A 15,513-nucleotide genomic window follows, 5' to 3' on the forward strand; every position below is an offset into this window, starting at 1 on the left:
CTTATCAGTTATTCATAATCACAAATTTGATATTGCCTTTATGATTATTTAATTTACATTTTCCTACTTTCATATTAACATTGCTATTCATATCCACCTCCATCTATTGTTCAGCAGTCCAGTGTTTGCACCTGTCAATGAAGGGACCACATAAAGACCAGCATGTGTAGTCCAGAGAAAGTGGAATGTCAGCAGCTGACAAAACAAAATGACAGTTTCATATGGACAGAACCAGGATTTAATACAACGCGCTGTAGCAAAGGGGAAAGTTCAACTCAAACCACAGAGCAAACACTCTCCTCGACCTCCGGTGCTTTTTTCTTTTTTTCCTGTCTCTTTTCAATGAAAAGAGATGCTATCTTCATCATTATAATTGTATTGTCTTTTGGAGAGACCAAATAACTGTTTGCTTTACAGAAGACAGGCTTTGAGCAGTTTTATCTGTAATTATTACATAAGTTGATCATTACATGGGAGTCAGAAAAAAAAGGAAGCTTCAAAATTCAAACTAATTTTTTACTGAATTTAAACCCAAAGTGAATGGCATAAGATAAAATTGCCTTTCTACATGAAAACAGTTTATGTTTTCCAATTTGTCTTCCTAATTTTCTGGGAATTAATGCTTTAAATTCATGTTAAGTTTTTTTTTTTTTTCTTTTAGCATACTAGTAAATGCCCTCCAAAGGTTGGGGCTGACTCCTACCCCATTTATTTCCATAGAAAACTGTTAACCAAATGGCAGTGAACTTGCTCTGTGTTCCTTGTGCCCTTGGCAGACAGGCAGTTCAAGTGAGCTGTGTACTTTGAGAAAAAACAAGGCAGAAGGATCCTAAAAAGTGCCTGCCTCATGTCTCATTGAGGACCTCACCTTTCTCAGAGCTAGGACAGCCAATGATAACAAAGGCTTTGTGTCACTTTGGAGGTAAACTGGTTGTGGAGTGCCTAAGGCACTTGGGAAAATAGGGTCACTATGCTGGTGGTGATGGGAGAGAGAGTGTGTTCTAGGAAGTTTGAGATACTTTGTATACAACTAAGGCAATATTTATTTGGGTAGTTCTAGGACCATCAAAGTCATCTCCAGAATTGTGGGTACTGGCAGAGTAGGAGTTAGAGTTAGTCAAGTAGGGTTTAGAGCAATGCTCAGGGTCAGGTTTAGGATTACACCAGTCCAAAGGAGTCTCCTATCAGCCTGGGATAAATCAAAACCATAGATATGCCATGACTGGGGACATATTTCCATTCCTGACTTTCTACTTTTCTCTATCTATCAATTTTATGAACTATCCTATCCAGGATGCTTCAACAAATAAATTGATGATTTCCAAGTTATATCTCTGGGATTATCTTCTCTCCAAAATTCTAGGCCCTTATCACAGTTGCCTATATGTCTTCATCTGAATGGGCCACAGGTACCTCAAACTCTGTGTTTGAATCTAAATTTACCAATTCTTTTCCATTAAACAAAAAAGCACACAAAGTTGGCCCTCTTCCTATTGTTTTTCTTATTTTAATGAATGATATCATTCTCCATCTAGTTTTACCCAAATGAGAAATTCCAGATATCCCTCTTCCAGCAAAAAACAAAAATAAACAAACAAAAACACTTATAAATTCTACCTCTTTTATTCCTCTCAAATCTTTCTCCTCTACTTCCACCCCGTTTTGTTCCCTGTTGTACCTACAGTGCTTAGAATAATTTTTGTACATTGTAGACATTCAGTAAATAATTTGTAAATGGAATAACAAAGAGAAGAGAAAAAGCACTTGAGACTGTAGGAAGAAGATAATTAAGGAAATAGACAGGAATTTAAGAGGATTTTTTTAACAAAAATATTTTGGAAGACATTCAAGAGAATCTTTCATCCGTAAAGCATGGACAGACAGCTATGAAAAAGGAATAGTCTGAGCAAAAGAACAGTTTCTTGGAAATAACAACATTTTTTAAAGAAAAGGCAACAAAACGAGCAAAGTAATAAACTTGACATAGCTTAAAGCCTCGTTAATAATCTGGAAAATAAAGTAAGGAATCTTTCTACATAAGGCAAAATGGCAGACAAAAATTATGAAAAACATTTAAAGAATAGAGACAAGAGGTCTAGTACCTCAAATAGGATTTTCTAAAAGCAAAATAAATACAATAGGATCAAGGCAATAACAGAAAGAACAAAAGAACATTTCCATGAGTCCAGGAGGAAAATAATCCAAACATTAATATCCAGATGGAAAAGTTCACTAAGTGCTAAGCGAAATTCAAAAACAAAAAGCAGATTGCCATATTTTATCAAATCTCAGAAGACATTGATTATAAAATGCACCATTATTTTATGTAGTCCTTGCAAGGAAAAACTGTTGCCAGTGAAGCTATGACATTGATAACAATTGTAAGACATCTCAGTATCAGAGATACTAAGTTAGGGAGAGGATATGTTTTTGTTAAATTAAGGAAATAGATACTCATTGGTGAAATTTTAGTTCTCCAAGAATTTTAAAAAAGAAAGGAAAAAATAGTTTAAATGCAATGGAACAAAAAAAGGAGGTTTATATTCATGTTCTCATCAGCAATACTAGTTGTTATAAAAAATTGAACAGTTTCCAAAGGGTAGAAAAAATAGTTTGAGCCCTAGGTCTTAAGGTCTTTGAACTCTAGGTCCTAAGGTCTTAGAACCCTAGGTCCTAAGGACTTAGAACTCTAGGTCTTAAGGTCTTATACCCAGCTAAACTATCAATTGATCAGATAAGCAAAATAAAGACATCTTTGAACTTGTAAAAAAATAAAAAAAAAAGTTTGGGCTTGCATTGTGTTTTGTTTTGTTTTTGTACTGGGGATTGAACTTGGGGGCCCTTGACCACTGAGCCACATCCCCTGCCCTATTTTGTATTTTTTTATTTAGAGACAGGCTCTCGCTGAGTTGCTTAGTGCCTTTCCATCACTGAGACTGGCTTTGAACTTGTGTTCTCCTGCCTCAACCTCCCAGGCTGCTGGGATTATAGGCATGCATCATGGGAGTGGGGATGGGGGTTGAGCAGATACAATAATGTACGCCTGTATAATCCCAGCAGCTGGTGAGCCTGTAGTAGAAGGATCTTGAGTTCAAAGCCAGCCTTAGTGACAGTGAGGTGCTAAGTAACTCAGTGAGACCCTGTTTCTAAATAAAATACAAAATAGGGCTGGGATGTGGCTCAGTGAAGGGCTCCCAAGTTCAATCCCCGGTACCTCCTGCTCCCCAAAACAAAGAGTTTACATTCATGAAACCTACATAAAAATTTTTTTTAAAATACTGTAGCCAAATATAAAATGAATGAAACATGCAAGGTGATATGGGCACAAGAAATAGGGGAAACTAAGAATGACTCAAAAGCAAGGGAAGATAGAAAAAATTAAATGTTGACACCTGCTTACTTGGAAGAGTCTGGCTTTAGCAGCAAAGTTTGATAACAGGTGTGCACGCCCTTTCTCTGGGATCCAGTTACACTACTTGGTTTTATGGGAACATGAAAATATTGTAAATGCTATTTATTAGACTTCCATTTTTATAATCAAAGATATTAATAAGGCATGGAGGTTTTATAGAGAAATACACACACACACACAATGTAAAAGAATAGCATTCCTTTGAAAATTGAGAGGCAGAGGGAGAAAAGAGTATTGAAAAAGAAAACAAATAAATTTCCCAACATGGAATTCATAAGTCAAAATATATTATGAATGTAATGCACTTCACTATTGTCATGTATGTAAGAAATTTTAAAAAAGTTAAAATATAGAAATGTATGAATATTAGTCATGATAAAAGTAACCACATTAAGGGTTAAACACACACAAATAAAAAATGGGCATATGAAGTAGAGAGAGGAGGCAGAAGATAATGTGGACGCTCTAAATTCCTAATCTCTGTTGTGAGGGAGTCCAAATAAATGTTTTTATTTATTTATAATAATAACCACGAACAACATTGAAGGAAGGGGCTAAGGGCATAACTCAGTGGTAGAGAATGTTGTTAGCATGCACAAGGCCCTGAGCTCAATTTCTAGCACCAAAAATAAGAGCAAGAAAGAAAAACAAAATTCTTAGCTTATGAGAGTTGAGAGTTTTATGTTGGTGTATGCTATTGAAATTTTATTTTTAAAATATTCATATGCATTTTCAATCATTAAACATAGAGTAATATGAATAAAGGAATTAATAGGTTGGTACATAGAGATAAATGGTAGCATATATGAAGTACTCAGTATAGAATAGGCACTCCATAACACTTTTATGGCTGTTATTACAAATTTTGTTATTTATCTGTGTGGCAGCTGATGACAACCGTATTCATCTCTGCCTGCCCTTTTATATTTCATCAGACATATGGAGAGTTGGCTCAAAGCTTCACTTGTTGCCTTGTAGTAGCCTAACACATGTCTCAGAGTTTCGGCAGACCTATTGCAACTATTTTCTTCTGATGTTTTTTTCTGGACCTGGGCTCCTTCTTCCACTGAATTAAGTCAGTCTCTGAATCTCATCATTTTCCATTTGTGTTTCGTTTAATCAGATACTGAATTCCATCTGATTCTGCAATTTCTATTAAAACCTCCCACACATATACACCTTTATATGTGTAAGTCTGTGAAGGTTGAAGAAGGTAAGTGATAGGGAGAGGTAGCTTCATTTTACATGGAGCACTGAACATCTCCCTGAGCGCTGATCACCAGCAGTCCAGCATACACCACCTGCCCTGTGGTTTTGCAGGGCACATTTCCTACCTTCACCCCAGCCCTCACTCTGATTGCTCAGGGGAGCTCTAGGTTCCTTTTCCTTTATGCTGCAGAACCCTTGAACCCCTGTTTCAGACCCTCCTTGACAGAGCCAAAACCACCCAGAGTGGCAACATACCAAAGGGCCTTGTGGGTCACAGAACCTATTCAGAGAGTGTTGTGGGGATAGTAAGTAGCAACTTTTCTCTGTATTGTAAGAAATAAAGGTATCATTAACCAATATTTTTTTTTCTTTTAGCAAACTAAAATCTCACCTAAATTTCCTGTGGATTCGGTGGATACCCAACGTGAACCCTCCAAAAGAAAAAAAGATGAACCGGTAAAATTTGACCTATCACTGCAGTGAAACACATTTTTCAAAAAACAGGAATACTTGTTTTAACGGTAGTAAAGAACTGGGGGATATGACTAGCATATTTTAAAGTCTCAATCTCCTTTCCCTAAAATCACATCTTGGTGCATTCATTTGAAATGTCTTATTTACCTTCTTTCTTTATTTTTTAGGGTCAGGTTAAACATCTACCACCCACGAAGAAACAAGAAGAAAGGAAAGCGAAAGCCTCAGCGACCAGGGTATGATAAGCATTATTATTAACCTAGTTGTTCATATTGATTCTGGCTCTTCTTACAAAGTAACAATGACTTTGGAAGCTATCCTGTCTGTGAAGAGACAGAAAAGGCCAATTTCCTTTTTAGTATGATTCGGTAGCGCATTACTGCCACATCCCCAAACTCTCACTTATGACATGTCTACAAGTCCTTTGTTAGAGATTCATTCCTTTGGCTAAAATCTTTGCCCCCTTGCAAAATATAAAGAGTACTGAAAAATGACTTAAACCCTTAGTGTCATTGATTCAGTCAGATCCTTTCCTAAAAAGTGTTTTGATAGAAATGGAAAGTAAGAGTGTGAGGGGGATGTTCCTGCCTATGAAGAGAGATGGAAAGGCCACAGTAAAAGAAGGGGGGCAAAAGAAATGACTGGTGGGGGTGGGGGGCCATGATGATGAAGTTTGATTGCTTTGTCATATGATTTAGAACTGATTTCCTTTAAGTTAATCATTTCTAGGAAATGGAGGCATGGGGGTCTTAAATTCTTCTGGTTTATAGAAATTTGCAAGTAACTCTAACTCATGGTTTTCTCAAGCTACGTTCAAAGGCAGTTAGAATATGCATGCTATTTAATAGAAATGGCCATTTCAGATCTAGGGAGAAACAGGGCGTATTGTATATGTAATTAACTTTGTGGTTTATATTCTATTGAAAGGATGAAGGGAGAAGAATTTTGGAGATGCACGTGGAAACGTTAAAGGCTAATTTGGAGAATCAGAAGAAGAAATTAGAAAGGTACTGGCAAGGGCAATTCATTACTATTCCTTTGTAGCTAATCCAGCATTTAACTATCTGTAAATTTATTACAGATGTAAAAAGGAATCAGAGCAGATAAACAAAAACTGGGAGAGGAAATTCCATATTCTCAGGAACAGGTATGGTATGCAGATTCTATTTATAAAAATACAATATTCATAATTTGAGGAAATTAGGAGCCTTGCATTTTTCTTTACATATTAATTAATGTTAAGTGCCCTCCTATACTTTCAACAGTCAGAGTCATTTAAAAGAAAATTTAATTTAAGATTATTGCATTCTCTATTCTCTATTTTCAAATTTAAAAGCTCAATAGGACAGGCAGGCTCTCTTGATACCTTGTCTAATCAGACGTATCTAGTCATCTTTCTCTACAGAGCCAATAAGACATTTGCATATGATATGTGACTGGTCTGTATCATGAATTTTATATATATACACTAGATCCTTTAGATTCTTTATTCTATTCTTTTCCTTTTAACACCAACTCCTTCATCCTTGGATGTATTTTTCACTCACATAATCATTTAATGGTTCTTCCTTGTATCATTGTCATCTTTTTTTTTTTCAATGGTGAAGATGAAATTCTAAATCAAAGGGAGATCATTAGAGTAGAGGAAAGGAACAGAGGAGGGAGGGAGGGGGAAAGTGCTGGGGAGTGATATTGGCCAAATTATATTGTTATTATGTGCACGTGTACAAAAACGTAACAGCAAATCCCATCAATACGTACACAATGATACACCAATAAAAAAATACAGGAAAAAAAATAAAATGAACCTGTTAAGAATCTGATAAGGCAAATAGAAATGCCAAATAGAGAAAATGCCTATTTTTCCCCTTTTCCTCACATATTAACCTTAAAAAATCCATGTTCTGTTTACTTGTTTCTTAACATAATTTCCCCCCAGATCCCCTTCTATATCACATATTGGAAGTTCCTTTGCAAGATTTTCAATAGGCAAGCATCATCCAGATCATGACAGAATCAATATCGATGCAACGGAGGTCAATCCAGCTGGGCTTGCGGTTCACATCTGACATTATGGAAACCACAATGCCCTACATGTGTGTGCTGTGTTTCATGAGCACATGCTGTGTTCATAGCAATTCCTGCGCACATTACAACAAAATAATTAATCCCGGGTGGCACACCAAGAACCCACAAATCAGAAACAACACTGGATGGGGAGCAGAAGCTCCTCTCCTTGTGGAAAAATGGTGTGCCTTGTGCTCCTAGTTGTGCTAACTGTTTTGTGTTCTACAAAATAAGTCTGTTAATACCTTCCTGATCTACTTCTTACAAGGCAGAATGTAGATACAGGCAAAGCAAAAGAAAACTTAAATATGCATTTAATTTCATTCTTCTGGACAAGGATTTGAACTCTGATGCTGAATAGAACATCTTTCCCTAAATAGTTTTGTGGGATTCCCTTTGAACCTTATGATTTTGTTTGTCTCTATGGGATTCATCCTAATTTTTAATAATCATTCACAAAAAATGTTCCATTTCAGTTCAAGTTGATTTGTTATTAACCAAGACAGTGACAATCATAGTTTTGGTTTTGGTCTCTGCAGACTCTATGTTATTGTATAAACATTTCGGATGGTAGTAAATATTAATGCCTACTTCTATATTTTTTTATTTAATCAACTAGCTTGGGATATAATGGAATATGTCTCTCTAGTTGGTTGTTATCACTGGATTAATGCCATGTATCTATGTGACAACATTGAGGGTGTCTCTATATAGGGTTTGGCATTGCAGTATGGTAAGGACAGTGCTAGAATGGCAATTTCCTTTCACTGTAACTAATTCTAGATTAGGGGCACTCTTTTTTGTTTGGTAGAGGAAAACCTTCCGCTTATATATTCATGATTTATATTTAGTTCTGGTCCATGATTTATATTTAGCTCACGGTGAAGCTCCCTTTCCATGTCTGTTGAGTTGGTTCAATTTCCAGGAAGGCTGAACATAAAGAAGTGCTGTTGACAAGGGTGGGGGCTGGTCCTTTCTCATAGTGTGACCTGCTTGGCATTTGTCATCATTGTCATTTCTCTTAGCACAAATGGGTGTGACACGTAGGCCCAGGACCATAGAGATCCCTACCTGGCTGATGTTAGAGTGATGTAGCAGCCTCTCCCACCTCCATGCCGGGAGACAATCCACTTGCCTCTGCCTGAGCCATGCCCTGGTTCTGCCTGCTGCGCTCTGAGGCTGGATGATCTCACTTCTGCCCATCGCACTTCCCAAATTCAGAGAAAACTGGTACATGATTCCCCCCATGGGGGTTTCCCAGATGGAAAGCCCCTCCTGCCTCTTCTCCTCTTACCTCATCCTCAGGAGCTCTGGACCACCATCCCTTCAGGTAGCTGACTATCTATGAGAACTTACAAACAGGCAAGGTACAGGCCCACTCTGCTCATTTATTCTCTTCCTCCTCCCTCTCCTTGGAACCCGTTGTAAAGCCCCTCGTTATTAGATTTGGGAAGAGGGTACATTTAGGTAAACAGAAATTTCACACTGTTCCCCGATTTTCTGTCTTCTCTAGCTTGCCTCCTATGTCAGAGGACTATGAGCAATTTTCCTGGTACATATGTCTTCCCAGCCTCTGAAATTTCACACCTGACAAACCTCAAGTCTTATGTCTTTGTTCTCAACCCACAGAAGGATAATAATATAGAAAAAAAGAGAACCAGGCATTTGAGTTCAATGTATCTTGTTTTCACTTGAGTATACTCGCAACACATTCAATTCATCTTAAGTGAAATCCAGATTTCTTAAGAAATGCACAAGCCAAACCAAAATAACTCTGAACTCTTGCGTAGCCAGTGGCTTTTATAAGTCTTATCCCTGTCTCTCATTCCAGCTGTCCGAATTCTTCTCAGAAGCTAAGTCCCGGTAGTTGAGAAAGCGGGATGGGCCTGGATTATGAAACTCAAGAGTATTCAGAAGACCTAAGGCCCTGTGCTTCCAGGAATTGGAAATCCATTTGCTGATATCTTAAGAATTTTCTGTGTTCATAAAAGAGTTGAACAGCTACTGTGCTTTCTCCTGTTGTCCTCGACAGCTGTTGGTGTCACAATCACACTAGCTTCACATTATGAGTTGTGGAGAGCCTTTTCTAAATTCTAGGAGAGATTTGGAGGATAAAATGAGAATTATTTGTTGCTAGGTGATTTAGTAAAAATTACTCTTTAATTGACCAGACTGAATGTTTTCTTGATGAACAAATTTTAAATGACTGACTGTGTTTTTGTTTTTGCTACTGTTTTGTTTTGTTTGCAGTGCTAAGAATCAAAGGGCCTCACCCATGCTAGGCAAGTGCTCCACCACTGAACTATAGCCCCAGCTCCTGATTCTTGTTCTATTTCATTGTTTAAAGACCTTGAAGACTATTAACTTTTTCTAATTTCTTTTTAAATTTATTCATAGTTATAGTTTTTTCCATGAAATTGGGCAACTTGTGTAATTCTTCCAAATTCTTGTTAAAAAGTTATTCCTAAATGTATGTTCCTATTGCTGCTGTAACAAGTGACCACAAAGTTTAGTGGTTTAGAACAACACCAATTTGTTATTTTATAGTCTAGAGGTCAGAGATCCAAAATGATTCTTACAGGGTTTAATCTGAGTTGTTGGTAAAGCTAGTTCCTTCTGAAGACTCCAGAGATAACAAGTTCTTTGCCTTTTCCAATTTTTAGATTCTTCTTGTCTCACTCCAATCTTTACTTTCCTCATCACATCGCCTACTTCTTTATCCTCTCTGATCTTCCTGCTTCCTTCTTCTTAAGTCCCTGTGGCTACATTGGAGCCACAAGATAATCCAACATAATCACTTCGTCTCAAAATCTTTAACTTATTCATATCCACAAAGACCCTTTTACCATGTGAAGGAATACACTCAAGTTCCATGGAACAGGAAGTGGATATTTGGGTGGAGGGCAACATTCAGCCTACCAAAATTAATCTTCCAGCCACCGAATATTTATGCCTATCCCATATGCAGCATGCATTCACCTCATCCTGGTGTATTCCAAAGTCTCGGCCCATTACAGCTTCTACTCAGATCTAAAATCTCATCTGTGAGTTATCTCAAAGGTCCCTGTTCTCATGATCTACATTAGGTATGGATGAGGCTCTGGTTAAAATCCATTCTGGGACAAAATTCCTCTCCATCTGTGGACTGAAAACACATTATTTTCTTGCAAATACAGTGCTTAATTTCTTCAATCTTAAATCAGTGAGAAGTTGGCCACTGCATTGTTTTGACATAATCTTTCATGATTTCCCTTGATTTCTGGTAGAATGAAATGTTCCAGGTTTATCTTGTACATTCACTGGCTTAGATCTAGAAATAGTCATTTTTGAAAGATGACCTGGTTTATTTTAGTGAGAAATTATTTTTAAGCCACAGTCTGAGCCATGGGGGTGGCCCATTTTCATTAATTCTATGCCTTTTCAAAGAATAAAAATACATGATTTTTTTCAAGTAAGAAGTTCATACTAATTTTTGGAAATTTTTACTTGGTAATATCTTTAACTTTTAATGCAATTCTTAACCACATTAACACAATATTTATTTTCTTTGCCCTGTGACTTATATACATTTTAATTCCCTAGTTTTATTTATTTCAGCTTTCATGTCCTAAAGGATGAGATGTTTACTAGGCACACACTGTTTCGTCAGTTTGCAGTGCTCACTGATACATCCTTCAATTATGTGGTAAGTATACAACATCTTATATGCTAATTATGTCTGTGGATATATTGTCTTTCTGTTTTTATCATGTATTGAACTCCTGTTATTATAGGCTCTGGATGTAGTGCATGCCAGTCACTCTACTACATGCTGAGGGCATAAGACAAAGTTCATAGACCCCAAGGGCTTAGTCTAGTGTGAGATGTAGAGGTGTGAACAGATTGTTACAGTGCAGTGGGACTCAGCTGTAAGAGAAGCAAATGCAAATTTCAGAGAAGGGGTGACTCGTTCTGGCTGGGGAGTCTATCAGTCTGCCCATTCATGGTCACGGACACAGCGTTGGCAAATACTAAAACTCAAGGTTCAAGTATTCAGTCACTTATGAAGGGGAAAAGGAGGTAAGTACTGAGTCATTCATTTTGACATTAGAGGTTGTATTAGCTTTCAACCACTATAACAAAGTACCTGGGACAAATTACTTATGTAGAAAGAGGTTTATTTAGCTTACAAAGTTCTGGAATTTCAAAGTCCAAGCTTTGGACATAGTACAGCTCTGTGGCAAGTGCTGCCTTTTGGCCATGTCATCTAGTGGCATATACAATGGTCAGAGCATGTGTTGGAACAAGTGGTCATATCTTGAATCAGAAAGCAGAGAAAATAGGAAGAACCAGGCTTACTCCTTTTAGACAACCCTCTCAGGAGAACTCAAGGGGTTGCACAAGAATTACCTTATAATAGCGTACCCCAATGACCTTGAACCCCCCTCGCTAACACCTCCCTTAAGGTCCCACCACCTCCCAGCACCACCTTTGGGACCAAGCCTCCAATACATAAACCTTCGGAAGGACACAAGCAAACCATATCCAAACCATATCCAGGTCATCTATTAAAGCCCAATTCTGAATTAGAGTATTATTTAGCCTGCTAGAATTAGTGCTTTCATTTGTAAATGTAACTGATGCCCAGTATAGAAACATATCCAATAAAATTCCACTAATAAGGGCTAGAAATATAGCTTAGTTGGTAGAGTGCCTGCCTGTCATGCATAAGACCCTGGGTTCAATCCCCATCACCACCAAAAAAAAAAAAAAATTCCACTAATAAGTAAATCAGCATGATACAAACTCTCTAGAGCTTCTGCTATAATGCTAAGTTTTCTGAAGAGAGACAAATAAGGTTTGTAGGAAAGGGCACAAGAAACAAATGTTTTTTTGCGCTTTTTTTTTTTTTTTTTTTGCTTCAAGACGTAAAAAATTGAAAATATTTTTTCATTTAAGATCATTTTCTAAATTAAAGTTGCTACAGGAGATCAAAGAACTTGAGTACACTGGCAAGATAGTGTTGAATTCATTGTTTTTAACCAGCTTTTTACAGTAGTCTGTACTTTGCTGAGGATTTTAATAATTGACTTCCCTGAAATGTTCCCAAACTAGACTATATAAATAGGAATACACATAGTATCTTTCTTCCCTGTTGGTTTTTCCTTTCACTGAAAGGTTACAATTTTAATGGGAGCAGTATCATTTTAGCTGTTAATTAAATATAATATGGGAGGGTCCATGAGAAGGCTGTGCCACTCAAAATCAGATTTTTCCATGATTATTATTGGCAAGATTTTCTGGTTCAGATCTGAATTATCCAGCCTTCACGAAACAGACTTCTAAATCTTAAAGTTCTACCAGTTCACGCCAATTAGTAGATTCAGTCTTTTTTTCTTGAGAAAAATATTGCCCTCAAATAACCAGGAAATTCATGGAAGAGGAATGGTGCTCTGTCTAGACTGGAAAGCACCAGTGTGCCACTACTCACCAAGGGAGGGTTCATGAGTCTTTATCTGTATATCCACACAGAGTATTGACACTTGACCCACTCAGCAGAGCAAATAGCATTTAAAAAAACAGATGAAAAGGGATTGAGCAGGTGTATGAGTGAGTTTGGGATAAAATAGCATTGTCCCTCAGTACCCTACACCGTGTCCCTTATCCACCCCACAGATATTTATTAAATGCAAAACAAATCAAGCACCATACTACTTGCTGGGAGAAAGATGGTGAGCAAGACAGTATGGGTCCTCCCTTGATAGACTGTAAATCCTGTGGGATCACAGATGGGTTCATCTTATAAACTGTTTTATTTGCAGAGCTTAGAATAGAACCTGATCTATAGACTAGAATAGATTAACTTTAATAGATGAACATCAAACTTTAAATTTCAAATTTGAATAAATTCTATAAAAAGGAATGACTTGCTGTTGAGGTGTCTCTTACATACGATACAATTCACAAATATTACACGCGTCATTTGAGGGGTTCTGAACTATGTAACCAGCATCAAACATTCCCTCATGTTCCTTTCCATACAATACATGGTCCACATCCTCACACCTTTGAGGCTTTTGTTACTGTTTTGGGTGGTAATTGAACCTGAGGCCTCAAACATGCTAGACAACTGCTATACCACTGAGCTACATTGCCAGGCCACAGTACATATTCTGTGTCCTCTGGCTTATTTTACACAACACAGCATTTTAAGATCCATTCATGTCTCTGTGTATATCTGTCACAGGTGTTCTTCTTATTGTTGAATAGTGTACTATTAACCACAATACAATTTGTTGTATTATTCATTATTCCCTTGTTATAACAGCTCAGCTATTTCCATTAGGAGCTATTGTGAAAAAAAAAAAAAAAAAAAAAAAACTGCTGTAAACATTCTTATACAAGCCAAGCATGATGGCACATGCCTGATAGCTCAACTACTCAGCAGTCTGAGACAGGAGGATTGCAAGTTGGAAGCCAAGGTTGGCAACTTAGACTTTGTCTCAAAAATAAAAAAAAAAATTAAAAGGATTGGGGATGTAGTTCAGTAGTACAGCACCCCTGCATTTAATCCCCAGTAAGGAGAAGGAAAAAAAAAGAAATTATTGCAAGAGTCATTTGTGGAAGTCTGTTTTCATTATTCCCAGATAAGAGCAGAATGGCTGAGACACAGGAAACACGTATGTTGAACTTTATTAGAAATTGCAAATATTTGCAAATTGCAAATATTCCAAAGTAGCTATGTAATTTTACTCACCCTCCACAAAGCCTTAAGAGTTTCAGTTGCTCTACATACTCCCCAACTTGATATTATCAGTTTTTAATTTTTAGCCATTTTATTTTTATTTTTTAATATTTTGTTCTAGTTGTAGTTGGACACAATGCCTTTATTTTATTTTTATGTGGTGCTGAGGATCGAACCCAGCACCCTGCAGGTGCTAGGCAAGCACTGTACCACTGAGCCACAACTGTAGCCCCAATTTTTAGCCATTTTAAATGGTGTTTCATTGTAGTCACTACATTTTCACTGTAGTCCTAATTTCCGTTTTCCTGATGTTGATGGTGTTAAACATCTTTTCATGTACCTACAGACCATTCTTAGATATTAGTGAAGAGTTTATTTAAGACTTTTTGAAAAAAAGTTGTGGGACAAAACATATATTGCCATCTTGACCATTTTTAAGTAGACAGCTCATGTGTGTCAAGCACATTCACATTGTTGTACAACTAAACCCTGGAACTCTTTTAAAATTTTTTATTAGTTTTAATTAGTTATACATGATAGCAGAATTCACTATAGTACATCATACATAAATGGAATATAACTTCTCATTCTTCTGGTTGTACATGATGTAGAATATATGTACAAAGGGTAATATAATGTCTGATTCATTCTACTATTCTTCCTACCCCCATACTCCCTCCCCTCCCCTAATCTAAAGTTAACTCTAATCTTCCTTAGCTCCTAAACCTTATTGTGAGTTAGCATCTGCGTATTAGAGAGAACATTTGGCCTTTGGTTTTGGGGATTGGTTTATTTCACTTAGCATGATATTCTCCAGCTCCATCTATTTACCAGTAAATGCCATAATTTCATTCTTTTTTAAGGCTGAGTAATATTCCATTGTGTGTGTATATACCACATTTTATTTATCCATTCATCTTTAAAGGGCAACTCAATTGGTTCCATAGTTTATCTATTGTGAGTTGAGCTGCTATAAACACTGATTTGGTTGTATCTCTGTGATATGCTGATATTAAGTCCTTTGGGTATAAACTGAAGAGTGGAATAGCTGAGTCCAATGGTGGTTCCATTCCAAGTTTTCTGAGGAATCTCCATACTGCTTTCTATAATGGTTGCACCAGTTTGCAGTCCCACCAACAATGTGCGAGTGAACTTTTTTCCCCACATCCTCGCCAACATTTATTGTCGTTTGTTTTCTTGATAACTGCCATTCTGACTGGGGTGAGATGAAATCTTACAGTAGTTTTGATTTGTATTTCTCTAATTGCTAGAGATGTGGAACATTTTTTTCATATATTTGTTATTCAGTTGTATTTCTTCTATGAAGTGTCTATTCAGTTCCTTAGCCCATTTATTGATTGGGCTATTTGTTTGTTCACCTTGCAAAACTGAAACTCATTAAACAACAACTCCCCATCCCCCATCTAAGTACTATTGTCTACTTTTAATTGTTATTGAATGCAGGGGGTTTTGTGGTGTTTGTGGGGTTTTTGTCTTCAAAAATTAGAAGTTTTTGGTTTTAATGAACACCAACTTACCTTTTTTCCCTGTGACAGATTGTATTTTCTGTGACCATGACTGTACCACACATACCATGGATTCTTTTTTTAATATGGTTGTGTTTTTC

The 15,513-nt window shown here is 36.9% G+C and overlaps 1 protein-coding gene across 1 annotated transcript in view; it reads left to right on the plus strand.

Annotated features, from left to right (window-relative positions):
* C13H10orf67 (chromosome 13 C10orf67 homolog) overlaps nucleotides 1-15,513 on the plus strand; it is a 112,567-nt gene that overhangs the window by 70,062 nt on the left and 26,992 nt on the right. Inside the window, exons 10-12 of the mRNA XM_076872891.1 lie at nucleotides 6,023-6,102; nucleotides 6,177-6,242; nucleotides 10,760-10,847. Coding sequence (XP_076729006.1) covers nucleotides 6,023-6,102; nucleotides 6,177-6,242; nucleotides 10,760-10,847 — 234 coding nt within the window. The remainder of the gene's footprint in view (nucleotides 1-6,022; nucleotides 6,103-6,176; nucleotides 6,243-10,759; nucleotides 10,848-15,513) is intronic.

This window comes from Callospermophilus lateralis, chromosome 13 (assembly GCF_048772815.1).
Source record: "Callospermophilus lateralis isolate mCalLat2 chromosome 13, mCalLat2.hap1, whole genome shotgun sequence".
NCBI lineage: Eukaryota > Metazoa > Chordata > Mammalia > Rodentia > Sciuridae > Callospermophilus > Callospermophilus lateralis.